The sequence below is a fragment of the Lutra lutra genome, chromosome 12 (genome assembly GCF_902655055.1).
Source record: "Lutra lutra chromosome 12, mLutLut1.2, whole genome shotgun sequence".
Lineage (NCBI taxonomy): Eukaryota > Metazoa > Chordata > Mammalia > Carnivora > Mustelidae > Lutra > Lutra lutra.
Genome location: NC_062289.1, coordinates 78743482 through 78765114, shown reverse-complemented (window position 1 = coordinate 78765114; position 21633 = coordinate 78743482). Strand labels below are relative to the sequence as shown.

The 21633-nt window shown below is 57.7% G+C and overlaps 1 protein-coding gene across 2 annotated transcripts in view; it reads left to right on the top strand.

Annotated features, from left to right (window-relative positions):
- The window catches only part of ADGRD1 (adhesion G protein-coupled receptor D1), a 125171-nt gene that overhangs the window by 65782 nt on the left and 37756 nt on the right, over positions 1-21633 (top strand). For both annotated transcript variants that reach the window (XM_047697578.1, XM_047697577.1), the window contains 2 exons: positions 14348-14421; positions 20490-20613. In XM_047697578.1, coding sequence (XP_047553534.1) covers positions 14348-14421; positions 20490-20613 — 198 coding nt within the window. The remainder of the gene's footprint in view (positions 1-14347; positions 14422-20489; positions 20614-21633) is intronic.

Below are 21633 nucleotides of genomic sequence, written 5' to 3'. Positions count from 1 at the left end.
CGGTCATCGGAAGAGCAGCGGTCCCCTTCAGGTCCCCTGGGATAGATACTGTGCCTGGAGCTCTGAGTCCCCAGGGGTTCCAGAGTTGGCCAGGGGGAAGCTCGGAGGTGGCACAGCCGCCCTGCGGGGAGCCCCCACCCCCAGGGGCCGGCACAGCAAAGTATCCGCTTTGTTGTCTCTTGGAGCCCGGGCAGGAGCAAGTCAAACCGGCCTACACACAGGGTCTCCATATGCGCACAGGGTCTCCGTAGAAGCAGGCCGGCATCTTGAGCAGTTGTGAGCTGCGAGGGATGAGGCCACGCTCGCGGAGCAGAACAAGGAAAGCAGTGTTCTCGCTCCCAGTGGATCCCAGCCCGGCACATCCCACCCTGGCAGCCCGCTGCTTGGTGTGGCTTTTCCCCAAGCGTGCTCCCCGCGAACACGGACGCGCCGAGCCCTCCACACCACCCCGGGGAGCATCTGGGCACGGGGAGGAGCGCTCGCTTAGCAGAAGAATGGCTTTGCCCTGGGGCCCAAAGATGGTTCCTCTCACATCATGACTTTGTTGCATACGGTTTGTAATTGGGAGATTTCACATAAAAACCCGGATTCTGTCCGTTTTCTCCCTTGGAAGATGGAGGATCTGAAGGGGGCCCAGAATGATGCACATCTGAGCTGCCAGCCACTGGTGACCCTCGGGTCTCCAGAGCCTGGCCCTGTGGTGGACCCCGTGGGTCACCTTCCTGCCTCACGGAACCTAAGCTCGAGAGCTGGGACATGACGCTGCCTCCGCAGGGAGCTCTATTGTGGCCACACGGGCTTCCCAGCATTGTTGCTCATCTGACGGGGATCTGGGGACGGTGGTCAGTGGGACATGGGCAGCCGGCGAGGAGGGCCGTCATCACCACCCACTTCCCCTCCTCCTTCCTCCTTTTCTTTCTCCTCCTAAACTGATAACGGTCCTTCAGAGAAGGGGACAGTGGTAAATAGTGATATCTTCAAGCCCATGTGTTTGGTGCACATTTTTAAATAGACACGAAAACAAACGTGATAATTAAACAGAAAATGCTCCCATTTCTCTACTTGTGTGGACATAAAATCATCTTGCAGTCCTCGGTGAGCAGCCCGCCCATGACGCAGGGTGCAAACCAACAGGTTTTGGGCTCAGACAGCTCTGGAAAAGCCCCAGCTGTAGCCCTGGACAAACTCTGAGATGTGGGGTGAAGCACGCACCCTCTGAGGCTTGTCTGGGACACGGGGCTCGTGGCGGCAGCATGGGACCAGCCTCATGGGGCAGCGGGAGGGAACACGCACGAGGAACGCTGTAGTGAAGCTAAGAAGTCACATTCACTCTTGGAGCTGACCTTGCAACGTGGTGGCCCTTGTGTCACGTTCAGCCTGAGGATGCCCTGCACTGCAGTTCCAATGGTTTCGAAGCAGTCACCAATATTCAAAGTTGGGATTTTGACCCAAACGTCTTACTTTCTAGTTTCTGGGTGTGCCGGTCCTGTCGTGAGGCAGGATGGTGGAAGTGCAGAGGTGACCGCACCCCGTGCTTCATGCAAGGGTCTGTGGACCCAGGTGTCCTCCCCTGGGGACACCTGCTGGCGGCACGCTTCCCAGGAATGCCCGCTGATCGCTGGGGCGCAGGGTCTTTGCAGAGCACAGAAAACCAGAGTGCTGGCTGCCGGGGACACGAGGAGGCACCCGGAGGCAGCAGTCAGGATGCGGCCCTCCTTGCTGAAGAGAATGTCCAGGGCTAGACGCGCATCGGCTGCTGGCTGTGGGATGTGCCAACGGCACCTTTATTGCATCTCATTATCGAATCTCGAGCTGTGTCATCCTGCCTGTTCGGGGGACAGGAATCCTCTCCAGACAGAAGTCAGCGATGGCAGGAGGGGCCCTCCCGTCTACTCTGGCTCCTCTGGGGCGCCGCGGCTGTGCCATAAAGGTACCTCTTGGGGTTTTGTGAAAGCCACGAATCCACGGGAGAGGTCTGCCTTCACGAACAAATCAGTGTCCTTGTCAGCAAGGAACGATGGTGTCCCCAGGGGGCTGCTCTCCTCTGGAGGTGAATATTCCCCAGGCTTGTCCCAGGGCCCTGGCCCCTTCCAGGATCTGGACCCTGTCCTCAAGCCCAGGACGGCGCTCCACTTGTCACCTTTGTGTTACACATCGGGGGTGGGGCAGCTGGGCCTCCACCAGAGCCTCTGAAGGGCGTGTCTGCTGACGTGCCTCTGCTCAGACCCTTTAGCTCTGGATGAGGGAGAACAGATGTCCATCAGTCATGTGCCTCTGTCCTGCCCCTGACCTGGGTGCTCAGGGCTACGGCCACTATTTGCAGAAGGGGGGCTGCTGATGCAGGAGACAGCGGCCAGCAGCCTTTCTGGAACCGTGGGCAGGGTGTGGACGGTGCATGGCTGGGGCTGCATGTCACCCTTGAGCTCCCCTTCCCAGGGGGAGTGTTTCTTTTCAGCCTGTCCTGCAGGTGGCCAGACGCACTGGCTTCCCGAGCATGGGAATCAGCCACTGTCCTTGGGGCTCGGAGGGGAGCCTCCGTGTGTCTCCGTGGGCCTGGGGCCCAGATGTGCGGAGGGGTGTGCCCCGCCTGCCTGGGTTCACACCCTTGGCCTCTGGGAAGAGCTGGGAGCGGGAGGGGGCACTTGGCAAGCAGGCCCTGGAGGGAATATCTGTGACCTGCGCTCCTCGGATTTGCAGGGCGGAGGGCTGAACTAGGCACCGTCCCAGCTGACGCTCAGATCAGTAATTTATTCCACGATGATAATAGGTTGTTGATCCAGTAACTTTTTATAGTTCACATAAAAGACTCTTGTTCTCTGAGAAAACAGACCTCATTTCTGGGCAGGATGGGATCGTTTTTAGATGTTGGCGTGGCCCTCCTCTACACTGTGGGACAAACCCATGCTTGGGGCCTGGGAGCCTGACCCGGCCTGTCCTGTAGGGGCTGGCAGCAGGGCCTCTGCCTCTCCTCTCTAGGCCTCCAGAGGACCGGCCTTCTCCTCCCGAGTCCCAGTGTCCTCTTGAGTGGTTCCTGGGGCTCCGAGATGCTGGGGCGCCGGCTTCCTGACCAGCTTGGGGTCCTTGCTGATGCTGGGCTGGGCCGATGCTTTTCCACCTGCTGGCAAGAAAAGAAGCAGAATGAGGGGAGAGCAGGGGTGGGGGGAAGGAAGAGGCAGGGCGAGCACGGGGGGACTAACAAGTGAGCACAGACGGCAGCCGGCACTTTGCATGGGACAGAGCACGGGTCCTAGTGCCATCCCTGTGTGCAAGTCCTGGCTCCATCACGGGTCAGCTGTGTGGCCCCGGGCTGGGCCTTGAGGTGTCTGGTCTCAGCTTCCTGCTGCATACGGTGGGCCCGCTGGGCTGTCTTCAGGCCAGCATGAGGGCTATGCCGGCTGAGGGTGTGGAGCGGGTGCCGCGGTGCTGGGTGCGGCCGCTGGCCCTGGACAGGGAGAAGCTCGTGGGCCTGGTGGCACCAGGCACAGCTGTCTGCAGCCTCTCCCATCTGTGTTCGCCTCTCGCGGTGCTTGCACAGTCGTACCCCGCGCCTGTCTGCCGCTGATAAACTTCTCTTCAACCCAGATGCCCTCTTCTCTAAGAAGCTCTGGCCAGATTCTGGGGATGGAATGCTCATGCTGCCATCGTCCTGTGTTCGTGCAAAGTGTCCATCTGTGCGTCACCCACAACAGTCTCATGCACCAGGATCACCCGTCACGGGGTTGGGTACTTTCGCAGCTGAGCCACGTGACGTCATCGTGAGCCACTTGCTGTGTGCTAAGTGGAGGCCTAGGGACGGGCAGCCATGCTGGCTGTGGGGAGGGCACCTGGACCTGCTCTGGGGACGTGTTTCGTTGCGTGGGATGGCCTTGGCTCTCCTGGGGGCTACTGGCGAGATGGAGAGCCCTCCAACCCAGAGGCGGAAGTAGGGCAGTGAGAGGTGCGGTGGGAGGAGGTCTGAACTGACAGACGGCTTGGAAAAGTGGGACGCTTGTCTGTGGCTTACAGATGTCACCCTGGGTGGTCAGGAAGTCGTCTCTCCTCTGCTTCGGCTCGCTCCTGTCCCTGTGGTCTGGTCCCTATGAAACTGGGCACAAAGACTTTATCGGCAAATGCTTGGAGCCTCTGCTGCACAGGGCGGCATTCATGCCGGAGGTAGTGGACCCCGCATGTCCCAGCTGGGTGGCCTTCGCTGGTGGCCCACCGGTGGTCCACAACACAGCCTCGTCCTGTGCCTGAAGGAGGCTTCATGGCCTCCCCGATGTGGTTCTTGGAGGACACGCTGTCCCCCTACATAGCTGGGAATTGCTTTCCTTGGGTGGCTGGCATGTCCCAGAGCTGCTCACATGGAACGCAGCTAGCGGTTTGCCGCCCAGATTTCCAGAGTGGCAAACCGAGCCTGCTTCCACGTCGAGCACTGGGGCTCAGCCGGAAGGATGACAATGGTCCATTGCTCCTACCCGTTGGCACCTGTGTGAGTTGTAGGGCGAGGCAGCTATGCCCCTAAAAGCAAGAGCCCCTCGTTCCTGTGACTGATGCCAGGAGCAGCCAGTGGCGCACACTGTGTCATTTTCTGCTCTTTGTCTGAAACAGAACTTGGGTGTTTGTGTTTAAGCAGTACATTTCCATCCGGAGACCTCCCTGTAAATGATTAGGAAATCCTAGCAATGACATACTTTCTGGAGCGCAGGCTCTTCAGGGCGGTGGTGGACACATTACAGCCGTTCCTGACCGGCACTCGTGGATTTAAAGGCAGGGAGGGCATCCTTCTGTCTGCGGCTGGACGGGGGATGGACTCCTGCCTGGGGAGGGGCTCAAGCCCGTGCCAGAGGACGGCTCCGACCTCTTCCGTCCTCTCCGCCCTAATCTATGTGGTCCGTGTGGCGGTCTCCTCCTCCCAACTTGTCTGGGTCTGCCTACACAGCAGCCCCCTTGATCAGACCAGGAAGGACAAGGTCTTAGGAGAGAAGGGCACTCAGGAGCAGAGCTGAGGGGCCTCCTGCCCGTGCCACCAACTGGCTCTGAGCGTTGTCCCTGGAGCCCGCTCCCTGCGTCTGAGGGCACCGAGTCCCTGCCTTGGCTGCTGGTTCAGGGCCTAGGTGGGATCCGATAGAGGAAGCCACGGAACAGGGCCACAGCTGCCTGAGGGTCCAGTCGTGGGCAGGGCCGGTGGCCCGAGGTGCTCCAGCTCTTGGCACCGGCTCTGGAAGGTCAGGGGTCACCGACCAAACATGGGTCACAGCAAATTCCCACTCTGTGTCTTCCTGTCTGCCCCTGAACCCGGCCCCAGTGTGTGCACCGCAGCCGGCACACCTTCCGTGGGGAGCGAGAGCGCTATGGCCGTGGGCAGAGTTCTTGCCCTTGTTCACGGTCACCGTCACTGTCACTGGGTAGTCAAGGGACGGCTTCTGGGGCTCCTGGTGGTGAGGGTGAGGTGGCGTCACATTGCCGAGCCCGTTTCCCTCCTGCAGCAGGGTCGGGCTGCTTGTCTCAAGACTAGTCAGGGGGAGAAACACACAGACTAGCTTAGACCCAGCAGTGAGGGCTTGTCTCTGGACAGAAGGGCAGAGGAGGAACTACGGCAAGACAGCCCAGCGTGAGCGGTCGTGAGCAGCTGGAAGTCAGAGCGCCGGGACTCATGCTTACTTGGCGGCTCAGCGAGGCGGGGGTGATGTCATGCACAGGATGGAGCCATGGGGACTCTGACACTGTGAGGGCCCCGCGAGATGCAACTGTGAGCCTCAGCAGCCAGACCTGCAGTGGCCTGGGGGATGGAGCGAGGCTGCCAGGCTTGGTCCCAGCACCAAGCCGTGGGGGCTCTCCTGGCCTGCTGCACCTGTGCTCAGGGCCGGTAGTCCTCATGTATACATGTAGCCGGGCCCCCCAACCCCTGGATCGGGCCGGCCCATGCTGGTGCTCCAGGCATCTCCCTGAGTCGGGGCTGTCCCTGCCTCTTCTGAGGTCCTCCTGTGGGATCACACCTGCCCCACCACGAGCAGAATGGGAGGCGCAGACGAGCCTGTCTGTCCCTCGCCCTTTCCCTTCCGTGGGCTCACGGCTGCCTCTTCTTCCTCGTACTGATGCCCCATGTGTTATAAACGTGTTCTTTGTTTTTTCTCCAAATGCTTCTGTGTTCACGGCTCCTCACGGCTGCCAGCACGCCCTGCCAGATCAGGAAGGTTTGTGTCGTTCGATAAAAGCTTCTCCCCAGAAGTTCACACACTGGTTTGGAAAGGCTCTGGCCCGCTTTCTGTGCCCCAAGAAGGACAGGCATTCATTTCTGAAGTTCCTGGGGCTGTGCTCGAATTCAGGACCTGCGGCTCTTGGACAGACAAACTGTGTTCTGTCCGCCTCGGTCAGGAGACCTCCCGCCTTCTGGGTTACCACCTGCTGGCTCCGCAGTGGGCGTTTGGAGCCTCTGTTCTGTGCACTGAGGTCTCGCTGCCTAGCGTGCGCGGTCAGCCGATCGGTCACTTCCCTGGGGATGTTGATCAGTTCACCGGTGTCCTGTCTCCTTGTTTCCTTCCACATTCCCGATGGCTCATTCGGGTGTGATGCTTTGGAAGCCGCAGCCTTGCTCACTAGTGAGTCCAGTAATTCCTTTAACACCTGTTTACCTGGTTGAGAGTCAGGATTCCACCTTTGTGAAAAGTGCTGTCTTAACACGTGGAAAGATAACTTAAAAGGAGGACAGTATCTTGCTTATTAAAAAAGGGTTTTTCCCCGTGCATGTGTTTAAAGCTTAGGAAACTTTGGATTAGGCTGTTTTACTTATAAGCGTGTAAAATAGAGAAGCAAATGGGGAAATGGGTTGACAGAGCCCAAGGAGGGAGGGTTCCCTGAGCACCTGTGTCCTTGATGGTTCTAGAAGGCATGCATTGGGCTCTGCCTTCCTCCCTCCTCTGAGTAAGGCCATGCACCTTTCAGAGCAAACAGCATCATTTTTAATGTGGTTTATAGGGGAGTTCAAGATACCAAACACAACCCATTATCATTAGCAGCCACAGAACCACGTTGTAAAATAGATCCGAATTTTATAATCTTTCAAGCTCACACCGTCACCTGCAGAGCAGTGAAAGTATGGCACTCCCCAGCATGGCCCCCTGGGGCGCACCTATAATCGTAGCTTCCCCAGTGTCTGCAAATCCGGCAGCTAAAGCTTTATATTGCAATTTCTGCTCTGTACGTTGTGTAATGAAAACAATACATTTTCCTCCCAGTTGAGGAGGGCTGGTAGGCGTGGGAGCAGCACTGATCTGTTTCCATCGCCAGTCCTTTGTTTCAGACATATGTGAGAGGCCAAACCTCAGGAAGACTTCCTGGCTGTCGGAAAACACTCAGACATGAGGCACGGGAAACCAGAACCAACAAGGGGATTGATTTCAGGACAGCTGGGTGCTCCTTCCACCTGTACAGAGACCGAGCTCGCGTAGCGGTTCTGGGGTGCAGGCCCCACGGTGCAGGGACCAGAGGCAATGCGGAGCCCCACCCCAAGAGGCCAGCCGACCATGGCTGAAGCCGTGACTGAAGCGCTGATTCTTTTCTTTCTCATATCACAGTACAGATGACGTTAAAATTAAGTTGGCAGAACATTTTTGAAAGATTCAAACCAGGTGTCCAGGGAGAAACAATTTATAACACAAATATTCCATGAGCAAGAGGCGTCTGGGAAGAAAAATATCACAGTAAGAGGGCTAGGAGCAAACGCTGATCGCTTTGATGTGGGTGGAGGGTGGACGCTGACACCGGGGGTGGGGGGGCTGCGGCCGGGCCCTCCGCAGAGTGAGGAATAAGGGCTTCCCTTGTTTTTGGCCCGGACCACACAGGGGACGCTGGGCTTCACGGTGAGAACAAAGAACTCGCCTTAGGATGCAAACATGGGTGTGTGCAGAGCCCTCGGGGCCCCCGGAGGTGGAAGGAAGCCCCGGGAAGGAGCGGGGTCCTGGGTGGACCGACTATGGGGCGTGGGGCACTCTGTGTGGGCCACAGACTAGAGACAGGAGGTCCTGGGGAGCCGGGGAGGGTCACATCGTCTCCATTGACAAGAGCACCGTCTGCTGACTGGGGCCCCTGCGCCGGCCGGCGGAAGGATGGCATGAGCCGGCGCAGCCTCCGCCAGGTGGGGCCTGAACGCCGAAGCCCTGCTCAGTGGCCGGTCCCTTCCCTGTGTGCCTTCGGCTGGAACACCTGGCTCTGTTAGAGTTGATCCCGTGCGGGTTTAACCCTTTTAAAGCTCTTCATTTCGGGACAGGGATAGAGCCACAGGAAGCTGCAAAGGCGCAGAAGGCAGCCCGTGTGCCGCACACGCAGTCTCCCCCACTGTTAGGGACGCTAGAACTTGGCGTGCGGCCGCAGAACCATTGCTCGAGTGTAGCCTGTCGGTGTGAGTCAAGCGTGGACTCCCAGGACTGCCACAGAGCCCGGGCTGCCCACTGGTGTTGCCCCAACACCGTCTCTTGTTGCACAGGTCCTCCCCTCACCAGCCGTCCGGTTCCGTGTCCTAATCCGTCCTTCTGAGAAAGGCATGAAGACAGTCGCACCGCGTGTCGTCTCTCAAGCCTGGCTTTTGTCACTCGCGCGCCTGAGGCCCGTCCTGGTTGTAGCTGTGTCAGGTTGATGGGTTTTCGAGGCCGGGCAGTAGCCCCCACGCCGGGGACCCCAGGGTCCCCAACCACTCACCCCTTGTGGGAGGTGTGGGTCGTCCCCAGGTGTTGGCTCACGCAAGGAAAGCTGCTGTGAGCAGCCATGGGGGGGTTTCTGGGGAAACCGCCGGCATTTCTCCGGGATGAACACCCGGGAGCGTATCTGTAGGGTCACAGGGTAAGGATCCTTAATATTTTTTTTAAGTTCCAGACTGTTTTCCGGAGGGCCGGTCCCACTGGCCTTTCCACCAGCGAGGTGTGAGCACCGCGGTGTCTGTGTCATCTGCGTCTGGTACTGTCCCTGTTATTTCCCTTGTTCTTGCTACGGTCGATTCCCCGATGGCCAGCAGCTTGGCGTGTGTCCCGGGGCTCGTTTGCTCGTCGCGTGTCCTCTCCAGGGAGATGTCTCCTCCTGGCCCTGGTCCGTCTTCTGACTGGGTTCTCTGTGTTGTGTTTTAGAGTTGAGTTGTGGGAATCCGTTCTAGACGTCACTCCCGGGTCAGACGTGTGCTTCGTAAGTGTGTGCACCTCGTCCGTAGCTTGTCTTCGTGTCCTGCTCACACAGTGTTTCGCCGAGCTGGAGGTTTTCGTTTTTAGGAAGTCCAGTGCACTCTTTCTTGAAGTTTCATGGATTGTTTCCGGCGTCCTAGCCAAGTGTTCTCCAGTGGGCTCCGGGTCTGCAGGGTTTCTCCTGTGTTCTCTTGTAAAGTCCTGTACTTTCTGTTTAACGCTTAACGAGGGACCCGTCTCCGGTCAATTCTGTCTGAGGTGTGGGGTTCAGGTGAGGTGTGTGTGGGTTTCTGCCCTCGCGCATGGGCGCCCGCTTGGCCTGGTGCCACATGTGGGGACAAGTGCGCTTCCTTCCCGGAGCCGCTCCGCTCTGCCGCACATGTGTTCCCGCCCCCGTGTGGGGTCTTCCTGGGTTCCCTGCTCTGGCTGTCCAGCTGCTGCCTCCCGGTCAGCCCCGTGGTATCTCGGGCTTCTGAGTGCACAGAAGGCACTTTCTTAAGCACTGAACCTGGTTCTTTAAGGAGCATGTTTTCTAATGGGAGGAAATCAAACTGAGAATCCCGAGTTTCCCAGACGAAAGATGTCGCACCTTGTATGAATCTGTCTGAATTCTGACGGGTTGGGATGTGTTTGCCAGCCTCTTGTCTTGGACTAGAAGGGGGAGGGCGGAGAGGGCTGAGACCGGGGTCTGGGGGCCGCCCTTCCCTGTAGGGGCTTCTGGGGACCCCTGATGTCCCTGTGGTTAAGCAGAGGGGCCAGGGCTGGAGGAGGGAAATGCTGGCACTCCGGGCCGGGAAGGAGCCTCGACCCCATCTGCGGAACTGGGACCAAATGTGTGTGGCAGTGCTGGGCGCTGGGAGCAGCAGCAAACACGCACCGCGTCTGTGACTCCACGCCACTCAACGCAAGCACAGTTTCTTTTCTAAAAAGCAAGAATCTCTGCCGCTTGTTCACATGAAACGGGGACGAAACGCCTCCAAGTCCCATGCGGACAGGAGCGAGCTCACAGCCGGCCTCACGCCCGTGTTCCCGCCTCCTTCCGGCTCCTCGGGTTTGCTCTGTGCTGCGCGCGGGGTCCCGTCCGGCTCTGTTGGTGCCTTGTCCACTGAGAGCTTCAGGACTCGGGGACACCTGGGCCCGGGGAGGACTTGAAAATGTTCTCGGTTGCATGCCGCAGCAGGCGGTTCTGATGGCAGCCCCCGTGTGGCGTCCCAGCGGTGTCCTCTCCCACGGTGCGGACCCGGGAGCTGCCAGGGGAGGGTCCCAAGTCCTCAGGACAGAGGATGTGGGAAGGACACTGGTGGGGAATGCCGCTCCCTCCTGAGAGTCCCAGAATCCCACAGGGACAGAGGAAGGACGGGCAAGCTCGTTTTCAGAGATGTGCGGGCCCCGTGTTCCCCGGGCTCCTGGTCCCCAGGGCTCCGCGGCATCTCTGACCCTGGTCCCAGACGGCCCTGGCACATGCTGACCTCCTGCTGTGCTCAGCTGCAGGTGCACGGAAGAGGCAGGTTGGGGGGGTTGGGCTGTCACCTGAAGATAAAAACGAGCTCATGCTGGCATCGCACGGGCGCCTACATCGTATGGTCGGGACGCGTCCCTTGACAGGACAGACCAGAGTCCAGCACGTCCAGCTCAAAGGGCCTCATGGGACTGGAAGGTCCGGGTAGGAGGGCGTTCCGGCAGCCTTTGGACAGGGGAGGCAGAGGGAGGGCCTGGGTCAGGGTCTTCGGGGTGTCCTCAGATGACCTGACTGACACGTTGAACAAGGGCGCCTGTGGTCCCCACGCGGCCTGGGGTGAGCGGTGAGCGTAGCACGTGGGTGTGTCCTCAGTTTCCCCATGCTGCCCACTTTTGCTGGGCCCTGCATGGGACAGTGAGCCCCTGCTCCGTTGAGTCACAAACCTCCCCCGTCTGACCTTTTGCCCTCCACCCTCTTTCTGGAGGTGATTCCTCCGCTGTCTCCTCCGTGGGGCCCCGCCCCAGCTGCCAGGGCCTGTGTGAGCATCTGTCCGTAGGGGATCTGTCCTCCTGCTGCACTCACCAAGATAAGACACATTCGCACACACTGGGATTTGGAGACTGATTGAAGGGGTTCCTCATCAGTCTCCCAACATGACTTCCATTTTTCTTGCTTTCCTCCACGGTGGGACATCTCGGCCGTTTGGAGCCCTGGTCCCTGGCCTGTGGTGAGATGAGCTGGGTTGGGGCAAGGGGGGCAGGCCCACGTCCCGGAGCCCCTACCCCCTGCACCGGGTGTGGGGCCCCTGAGTCCTTCCAGTGCTCTGCTGAGGGTCAGAATTGAGAATCATAGAGCCTTCTGTGGGTTTGCTTGGGGGTAGGGACAGGCAAGTTCTCCCCACCGTGTTTGTAGGAAAAAACGTATACCTGGATGAAAAGCAAACAGATTTCCAAGCAAAGAACATTTACAGGTTGTTGTCTGATGGATTTTTCTCCTCTCCTGAGAAGCAGATGCCTTTCTGTACTTTGATTACGAACAGCAGACAGTAAATATTTGGTTAGTCCCAGCATTTGGGTTGTCTGAAGAAGTCTCCGACCCCACAGGAGGTGCTCCAGGGCCGTGACACCTAAGGGAGGTGTGTCTGGGGCAGTCAGGAGGCTGGAAGCAGGAAAAGCTCTCTGCTGAAGACCCTCTCTCTGTCGACAGCTTGGGCCTCAGGGTCAGGGCACAGGAGGGGGTCAGATGACGGCTCTGCCCTGCGCCCCATTTCCTGGTCCCTGCGCTTGCAAGGCCGCTGGGCGTCAATGCCTCCCACATTTCTCCGGGAAATCGGGCCGTGACTCGATGACTCACCTTCCTCTTTCTGGCTGCACCACTCCCATATGTTCACAACTCAAGCTCCTGGGAACATTCTAGGCCTCCTTTCTTGGAGACGTGCTGAGGGCCTCTGTTCCAGTTGGATTGCGCATCCAGACATGAGGAGGCGGTCTGCTGTTTCCGCGTCGGGAGGAGCCCCGGCTGCCAGCCCAGGAGGTTCCCGACTCGGGGTGTGACCTTGGCTCCAGACCCGGGAGCGCCGCCTGCACCTCCGCCCTTCCGACCACACACGTGCTGGGCTCGCTGCAGTCGGGGCTGATTTTTAAATCCCCATGAATGTGGATCTGGAGTCAGAGGGGGCCCAGGAGAGGCCTCAGTGGCAAGAAGGGGGGGCAAGCCGGCTACACACTGCGGTCAGTGGGGGTGGGCATCACTCCTTCCTCCGGGCCTCAGTGCCTTGGTCCTCCGTGAGCCCGGCTTCAGGCTCCCTCCTGTCCTGGCTGGTGTCCACCTGCCTTTCTGTCGCATGGGAACACACAGGTATGCCTGTCCGTGCACAGTGACCCCTGATGTTGTCCTGGGGGCAGGCCCAGGGCCACTTGGGCCAAGGGCACCTAGGCGATTCCAGGTGGGGGCGAGCACCTGGTCCTTATCTGTACTTTGGATCTGGTGGGTTTGTGTGTCGTGGTTCCTGTGTGTGTCATGGTTCCTGTGTCCCTAAGTGGCTGCAGGAGGAGTCTCCGTGTCTGAGCGTGATGCTCACAGTGGCTGGGACATGGGATGGGGAGGGGCAGGTGGCTCTCAAATTCAAGGGCTTATAAAAACCTAAGCTGCTGTCCCTGCCCCCAGCCCTGGTTTCTGCCCTTGGAGGGGCAAAAGGATAGGCCATGCCAGGCTCCTGGCTGCGGCACTTGGAGAACCACACTCTGTGGCGTCCTGTGTCGGGCTCCTTGGACAGAGTCTGGGAATGGAGTAAGGATGCAAAGAGGCTTCCATGGATCTCTCGAGTCTGGGGTTGTGCTGTGTGGTCCCTCCAGCTTCTTTTAGAGTTTGAGGCTCAGCTGAACCTGTCTCCCTGAGCACCAGTCCCTGCGCCCTGATGCGGCATGTGCACAGAGAGACGACGGCCTGTGGGTTTCTGACGCACCTTCTCCTGCGGCCTCGCTCAGTGGGCCGTGCTGCTGGCGGACGTCCTCGCACGTGCCCTCGGAAATCAGGGACTGTGCCTGCCAGCCTGTAAGGTGGCATTTCCACTGTGACTCATGCAGCGAGTACTTCCATGTGCTCTGTGTTTTGCCAAGATATCAGGAAGACACGGCATTTGTGTCACTGTGTTGTGCACTCAGGGACTACCAGCCATGGTCCTAGCATGAAGCAGAGGACAGAGTTTGTGGTGGGCGCAGGGGCTGCTGCTGGCATGTATGGTGCCGGGAAAGAGAAGCTGGTACGTCTGGAGCTGAGGTGGCGGGAACCGTCCTGTTGCTCCCCTGTCCTGCAGAAGGCTGACTCCCACGGTGGCCTGTGCAGCCCCACCGTGGAGCTGGGGTGGGGTCTTAGGAGCAGATGAGACGGTGGGAATGGTGGGCAGCCACAGAAGAGGTCCTGACTTCGTGACTGTGCGTCTGTGGGACACGGTGTGTCCAGGAGCAGCCCCGGCTTCCCGAGCTTCCTGCCGTAGCCCCTGGCGGACCCCCTGTGACTTGCTTCGGGCAGAGCAGCTGTGGCCGCGGGCCTGAGCTGGCATCCTGGAGAAGTCCAGGGCCTGGAGTTTTCTCTCTTTGGGGAGAACAAGAGTCCTAGGAACAAGGTCATGGGTTGATCTGGTCGCTTGGTCATTCCTTTGTCCTCTCACTCAACCAGCCTGTAGTGAGCACCTGCTGTGTGCCTTCTCTGGCCAGGCACTAGCAGCATAGCAGTGCCCAGGACGGACAAGGGCTCATTGTGCCTGCTTCCCAGGGAGGAAGAGAGCAAGCGAACGAATATGTGAATGCATGTCCTCTTGCCTGGTAAGCAAGGCTGGAAAGAGAATAGACAAGAGGAAGGGGTGGGCTGCTCCGGCTGGTGTTGTTTGAGTGGGCAGGAAGGTCCCACTGGGACTAACATGTAGCATAGACCCACAGTAAATGGGGGGGTGGGGGCATGTGTTGTCTTGGGAGAAGAGCATTCTTAAGGGAGGACACAGCAAGTGCAAAGGCCCTGAGACAGAAGCCCTGGCTTCCTGGCTGGAGTGGGTGAAGGAGAGGGGACTGTGAGGTGGGCTGGATGCCATGGCCCTCGGACCACGACAGGGCTGAGATGGAGTCCGTGGCCTCTTGAGACACCACCCCGAGGTCCCAGGGGCTGCGGGTGGGGTGTTGAGCTCAGTGTTGGGAGCCTGGCTTCTCCAGTGGCCTCACGAAGCATTTCTGCCCTTTCGTTTCAGTCCCACAGTCAGCGCAGCAAGGCCACCAACAGCAGCAACCGGGTGTTCCTGTACTGTGCCTTCCTGGACTTCAGGTACTGCCGGCGGGCGGCCCCAGGGCAGGGATGAGGGGAGGGGAGCAGGGGCGGTGAGTACACGGTGCCTGGTTGGGTTACATTCCGGTCACCCCTCTGGAGACAATGCGGTTGCATTGTCCCTAGCGCCCAGCAAATCCTGGGACCCAGGCGAGGGCTGGAGGGGGTGCTGGGTCACGTTTTCTCTGAAGGCCGTGTTAGCACCTAGCAGAACTCAGCCTCTAAAGCCGGGGGCACGCTTCAGAACACTCACCTGGTCCGCCAAAAGCCCAGTGAGCTGGGCCCTGGTTGTGCTGGGGGTTGGGTGTCGCACTGGGGAGGTAGCCGGGAGGGGCTGGCTGAGCCGCTCTTTCCTGGTGGACCCGCGGGCCTTTCAGGATTTCACAGCCCCGATGGCCAGTGGCTGCCCTGGGGTGCACTGACGTCAGCCCCGCTGAAGCTCTGGGAGCACGGGCACAGACCAGGGCGTCCTTCTCAGCATCTCCACGAGGAATTTGGAATCCACTGTCCCCCTCTGTGCTGGACACCCACTCCTGCTCATCTCCACAGGCACCCCGCCCATTATCAGGGGGCCTTCTCCTGATGGAGTTCTAATGGTGATGCTTCTGTGAGCAGGGTCCCCCATGAATGGCTCCCATGGTCAGAGCAGGGATAGAAAGCAGAACCTCCCTCCCCCTCCTGCCTGGGGCCACGGAGCTGCCATAGGAGAGCATGAGAGAGAATCAGGAGCAGACGGGGCTGGGGGTCAGGGCTCTTCTCAGCGGCTCTGTGGGTCAGAGAAGACCCCTCCGTCTCCACTCTCAGTGACCAGGAGATCAGACTGAGGTGCTGAGCTGGTGCAGCCGTGCGCTTGATCCCCATCTCTGCTCCACGCACAGCCAGGAGTGCAGCCCAGCGCCCCCCCCCAGCCGAGCGCCCAGCAAATCCCACTTCTTTCTGGTCTGGGGAGCGCCTTCCTCTGGCTGTGCCCTTAAGTGCACACATCCCACCGCCTGCGGAACGCGTGGCCAGCGCTCTTATTGTAGTGGTTTTGCCGTGGCCGAGCTCAGCCACTGCAGCCCATCATATCTTTGCAAATTATGAAAATGAAGAGACACGTCCGTCTAGAAATGGTCATCCTAATTTGGGGGCATTGATCGCAGGGAAATATTTTATGGATAGAGCGGGGCAGACAGAGTTTGGTAGCAACAGAATACACTGCTGGCGCTTATTTTTGAAGACATCTTCAGAACAGAAGTACAGAGAATACTCCGAAAACCACTTACCCGTTGCCGCAAATTTATCATGATCAGCGTGTTTATATTTTCAAGAATAAAACAACGAAAACATCACAGATGATGTCAAAGAACACTCTGTCCACTCCTGTTCTCTGCCCCCAGTCCCCAGGGCTACCACCACCCAGCGTGCAGCAAGAGGATGCTTCTGTCCCCGTCCCCAGGGACTTCTTTATTAGCAGGTAGCACCCATCGGAGATAGGCACACTGGTCCTGTGGCTCTAGGGGTTTGGACAGACGAGCCCAGTGGTGTCATCCCCACAGTCAGGATGCAGGCCAGTGCCTGACCCCACCAGATCCCCTGGCCCACTCCCCACCACTCCTCAGACTCCAGCTCTTGTGGCCACAGACGTGTCTTCCACCCACATGGTTCCACGTCTGCAAGCGTGCTGCGTGGACGGAGCCACCGTATGTGTTGTGTCTGACTTCCATCATTGAGCATGACACCCCTGCGTTGTCGCCTGTGATAACAGCTCCCTGCTACGGTTCACTGCCGGGTGGCGTTCTACAGAGACCCCTCTGGTCCGGGGACACATCTGGGTGGCAGCGAGAGTGGCTGAGTGTGCACCGGCTCTGCAGTCCCCGAGAGCCCACTTGCTCGAGGTGATCTGAGTGTCACTTGCTGCAGGCGGTGACTGCCACATCTGTGTTCACGGAGAACGCTGGTCTGCAGTTTTCTTGTCTTGTCACATCTTTGGTTTTTGTACCAGGGCAGCCGTCCCCTTGTGAAAGGTGTGGGTCGGACGGTTTCTGCAGAACGCGGCGGTTTCTTCCCCACGCGTTCGTTTGGACTCACCAGTGAGGCCACCTGAGCCTGTTTTTGTCATTGGCCAGCCTCTGGCCACCACGGAATGTCTTTGGTTGGCGCAGAACTACTCAGGCCATCTACTTCTTTGTGAGTTTGGACAGTTGAGTTTTTGGAGAATTCGTCCGCAGTGTGGTTAAAGCATGAGCACAGCGGTGGCCCTGCGCCCACGGTCCTGTGGGGGGCCTGTGTGCATGCCCCTTCCACATTGGGTGTCTGCCAGCTGCATCCCTCTCTCCCTCTGCGGTCCCTCATACTGGACGTTTGTCAGCCTCACTGTCTTTCTCAAAGAGACGGCTTCTGGCTTTGTTGGTTTTTCTCCCCTGCATTTCTGTTCTCGAGCGCTTGGTTTAGTCTCTCTGTCCCTCAGTTACTCCCATCTGCTTATCAGGGGTGCTGTTTGCTGAGGGTGCGGGCCGTGGTGGCAGAGGCCCTGACGGTTTCTTTTCTTTCTTTTTTTTTTTTTTAAGATTTTATTTATTTATTTATTTATTTGACAGATCACAAGTAGGCAGAGAGGCAGGCGGGGTGTGGGGGGAAGTGGGCTCCCTGCTGAGCAGAGAGCCCGATGCGGGGCTCGATCCCAGGACCCTGAGATCATGACCTGAGCCGAAGGCAGAGGCTTTAACCCACTGAACCACCCAGGCTCCCCCGCGATAGTTTCTGATGCAGGCATTTCGGGCTGCGCATCTCCTGCGGATGCTGACTGGGCCGAGTCTCGCAGTGTCAGCACGGGGCCCTCATTTTCATGAAATGTTCTCTAGCCTTTTTCATAGCTTCCTCTTCAAGCTGTGTGCTGCTTTGAAATGCATCATTTAGCCTGACTGCTCGGGGATTTTCCAGAGATCTCTCCGCTCCTGATTGGTGATCAATTTCTGTTGACAAGAAGACAGGAGGGAAAACATTCAATTTTTTAAAAAATCCAGTTCTTTTAAGTTTCTAAGATTCTGTGTGATGATCCAGCTTGTGTTCAGTCCTGGTGAACGCCCTGCTTCCTCCAAGACTGTCACTCCTGGCGGGATCTGATACATCCGGCAAAGTCACGTTGATAGTGCTCGTCGGGCTTTCTGTGACTTTATGACTTTTTGGCCCGCTGGTCCCACTGGTTCACGGGAGAGGATGGCGACGTCTACGTGTCGTGAGGGAACTGTTTCTCCATTGAGATTTCTCCAGGTTTGGGTGTGTGTGTTTTTTTTTTTTTTTTTAAGATTTTATTTATTTATTTGACAGAGAGAGATCACAAGTAGATGGAGAGGCAGGCAGAGAGAGAGAGGGGGAAGCAGGATCTCTGCCGAGCAGAGAACCCGATGCAGGACTCGATCCCAGGACCCTGAGATCATGACCTGAGCCGAAGGCAGCGGCTTAACCCACTGAGCCACCCAGGCGCCCTGGGTGTGTTTTTAGTAGCCTTTCTAGTTAGGATCATTCCGTGTTCTTGGAAACTGACCCTTACTGCTCTGTGTCCCTCTGCTGGGGGGAATATTGGTTGTTCTGAGTCCCACCTGGCCTGCCTTTGACAACAGCGCTTCTGGCTCCCTTACTCCGTGCTTGGGTGCTGTGTCTGTCCCCACCTTACATTTCAACCTCTTTATTTATCACCTCTGTGCTTAAAGTGAGTCTCTTCTAGGTCACATGTGGTGGCATCTTGCTTTTTGATCCCTTTGGAGCATTTCTGTTCTTGACCGGTGGGTTTTGACAATTGGCATTTAATGTGCTTACAGATGTGTTTGGACGGAAACCTGCCATCTTACTGCCTGTTTTCAAATTTCCTCATCTCTTCCTTGTCTCCTGTGTTGTCTTTTCTTACGTCACTTGGAATCAGGACATATGTCACAACGCTGCTTTATCGCCGCAACTGACCTCTAAGCTGCCCTGTGATCTTCTGTAGCAGCTGTCCCAGGGCTCCCTGTATATGTGTCTCTGGTTCCTTGCATCTGCCTCCACTGCTAGGACACCACTGCTCACGCGGCCTGCGACATCACAGCAGCGTCGGGCCCTGTCCCGCTCTGGTCGCTCCCTGGACCATGCAGGCGCCGGAAGCACACGATGCCTTGCTAGAATTTTTGCTTCAATCAGTTGCCTGTTAGAGACACTGAAAATAAGACAACAGGTGCACGTTTTCCATTTCCCGCTGCTCTGTCTGTAGATTGAAATTTCCGTCCAGCATATTCCTTGAACCTCAGCGCAAGTTTGCTGCAGTTTCTGTTTGTCTCAGAAAATGTTCTTTATTTTCTCAAAGATGTTCTCACTACACTGAGAATGCTGGCTCACTTTAGACTTTAGGAAGTGGTACAGGGAATACACCAGCACATTAATCTTCTAGAAAGTACGAGCAAGTGTCCCATGGACCGTCTTCCCTTCCTGACCCCTCTCCACGCCCTTCTGGAGGCCGCAGCATGGACGGCTTGAGGTGCTTTTTCAATAACTTCAGTGTGAGTTATAATTACGTTCAACAAAAATCCGTGGTCTTGTTCAGATCCATGCTTCTGGTCCCATCCCACCACACTCAGTGCTGTACTCGGCCCACACAGCCTCAGCTGCTGTGTCAGATTTGAATATGTTTATCCCACACTTTAGTCTCGTGTACGAGCGAGCAGCTTCTGCTCGGACGCTGACTTCTAGGTCATAGGGTCGTGCGTGTCTTACGTTCTTCAGTGTTGCCTGGCCTGGCTCACGTGGCAGATCCTTCATGGACAGGCTCACCCCAGGGAAGTGGGTCCTTACCCCACGGGAGGCGGTGCCACCTTGGGCTCATCAGCCCTGGTGAATGCGTGTGTCATCACACCTTTGTGGTTCCATCTGGGAAGATGTGACCTTCCTGGTTTTTAATTCCTAATTGCTTTGTGTGTACGGAGAGATGCGTCGTTCATCCCCGTGACCAGGCTCGTGTGGTCCAGCGCCCGCTGGGTTCAGGTTGGCCTCCAGTGGAAGGAAGTGTGGTGTATGCATTGGGGAGATAGACAGAGGAGCTGCATGGAGTATGGCAGCCAGTGTGGCTGACTGTCCCTTCCCTGCTCCCCCCTCAGCTTCCACAGCAGCCAGGCCTCAACCAGAACGCAGTCACACCTCGTCATCGTCGCAGGGACACTCCCGCCTCGGGGGTGGAAATGAGTGCCACCAGTGCATGCTCCCCCACGGGACACCGGCACCCTCCCGGGATGGCCACATCCCTCATGGGCTGCATCCACAGAGAGAAAGCACTGCCCTTGAATGTGCTCATCTTCACAAAAGTTTTCCCCGAGGGCCCAGCCTTCGGCTGAAATGAATGTTTGTCTTTGCCGATAACTCAAAGGTGTTGTTTCTGGAAAGAGTCTTGGAAACATCTTGGGAGTTTGAGAAGACAGAGAGACACCGAAGCAAATGATGATCCCTGATGTTCTTAGTGTAGGACGAAACCACAGTGAACACATGAGCATGTTTGCCTGCAGCCACTTCCAGCTAGGTGGAGACGTCACAATGTAACACAAGGCCTAAATCACTTCTGTAAAAAAGTGAAATGTTGTGAGAAAGCAAAGACCCCTTTGACAGCTCAGTCTCAGCCCCTCTCATGGGAGGTGGCCGGTCGGGGTGTCCTCAGAACCATGCGTGTCGCTTGGGGCCACAGCTGTGAAGCACACGCCGTCCGGCTCTGCTTCATGTGTGCGCGTCCTGCCTGACTGCGCCCTGGATGTGAGGTGCGAGGGCCTCACTCCCCCTTCCACGGATACTCGTCTGCGATGGACGTGCCACATTTTCTCACGTCTGCGTGCGCCCTGTGGCGGGCCCTGGGCTGCTTTTGTGGTGTCACCTGCCCTGGGCAAGGACCCCCCCCCCCAGGCGTGTCCCCGGGCGCGCTGCTCAGAGCTCTCCAGAAGTGGGGCTGGTGGGTCGTAGGACGAGCATGTGTCTTCTCCTGGGCTGTGGGTCCAGGGCGGGTACCCGCGGTCCTTCTAACGGGCACCAGCACGTCTGCGCTCTCAGCCCACTGCCCCTCTCTCCTGTGTCCCCAGCTCTGGAGAAGGCATCTGGTCCAACCAGGGCTGTGAGCTCGCCGAGGGGAACCTCAGCTACTCCGTCTGCCGCTGCACTCACCTCACCAACTTTGCCATCCTGATGCAGGTGGTGCCGATGGAGGTAAGAGCCGCGCCGGGTCCCCAAGCCCCGATGGGTCCCCAAGCCCTGACAGCACATGTCCTTCTGACCTCAGGGTGTGGGCAGGGCACACGGGTGGTCCCACTCATTGGGGAGACCCTGTGATGGGTGACATTTGTGACATTCTACGCTTTTAGCAAAAAACCAAACCAAAACCAAAACCTTTGCCTCAAGTTCCCTGTGGCAGCCCTGTGCGGAGCCTCGGTCCTTCCCGAGGGTCTGCGTGCACAAGGCAGGTGTGCCAGTGTCCTCTGCCTTAGGTCCCAGGGCCGTGGAGCTTCTGTGCTGTGGGGGAGTTGGGAGGGAGGGCCCGGCACACGAGGGGGGCGTCTGTCCTCTTCTCTGATGGGGCCACGGCCTTCCCTGGAGGCTGGGGCTAAGGGTGGAGGAGGCGCTCCTGCCTGCGTTTCTCTGCGCCAGAGTATCGAAGCTGGCAGCTGCGTGGCGCCCTGAGGGCTAGATGTTCGTTTCATTGGTTTAAGGCAAGCTTGGAAGAGAAAAAAAAGTACTCTTCATTTTATTTTATTTTATTTTATTTTAAAGATTTTATTAATTTATTTTACAGAGAGAAATCACAAGCAGGTAGAGAGGCAGGCAGAGGTGGGGGGAGCAGGCTCCCTGCTGAGCAGTGAGCCCGATGTGGGGCTCGATCCCAGGACCCTGAGATCATGACCTGAGCTGAAGGCAGAGGCTTTAACCCACCTCGCCACCCAGGCACCCGAAAAAGTACTCTTTAAAAATGCCAATGCCCCAGGGTGGGACCTTCTCAACTCTGATCGGTCCCTGGCCCCTGCGTGGGAATGACTTGATGGGCTTTTAGACCCCAGTGGAACATGAAATTCTGTGCTAAAGTCAGGAGGTTGGGGAGGAGATGGTGGTCAGCCCAGGGATCTCTGAAGGTCCCTGGAAAGTGAAGCACCTGTACAGACATATCCCATTTCATCCCAAACTGTGTTTAGAAATTGAAAAATTTTTTTTATAACTCTGAGTTTCCGACTCCTC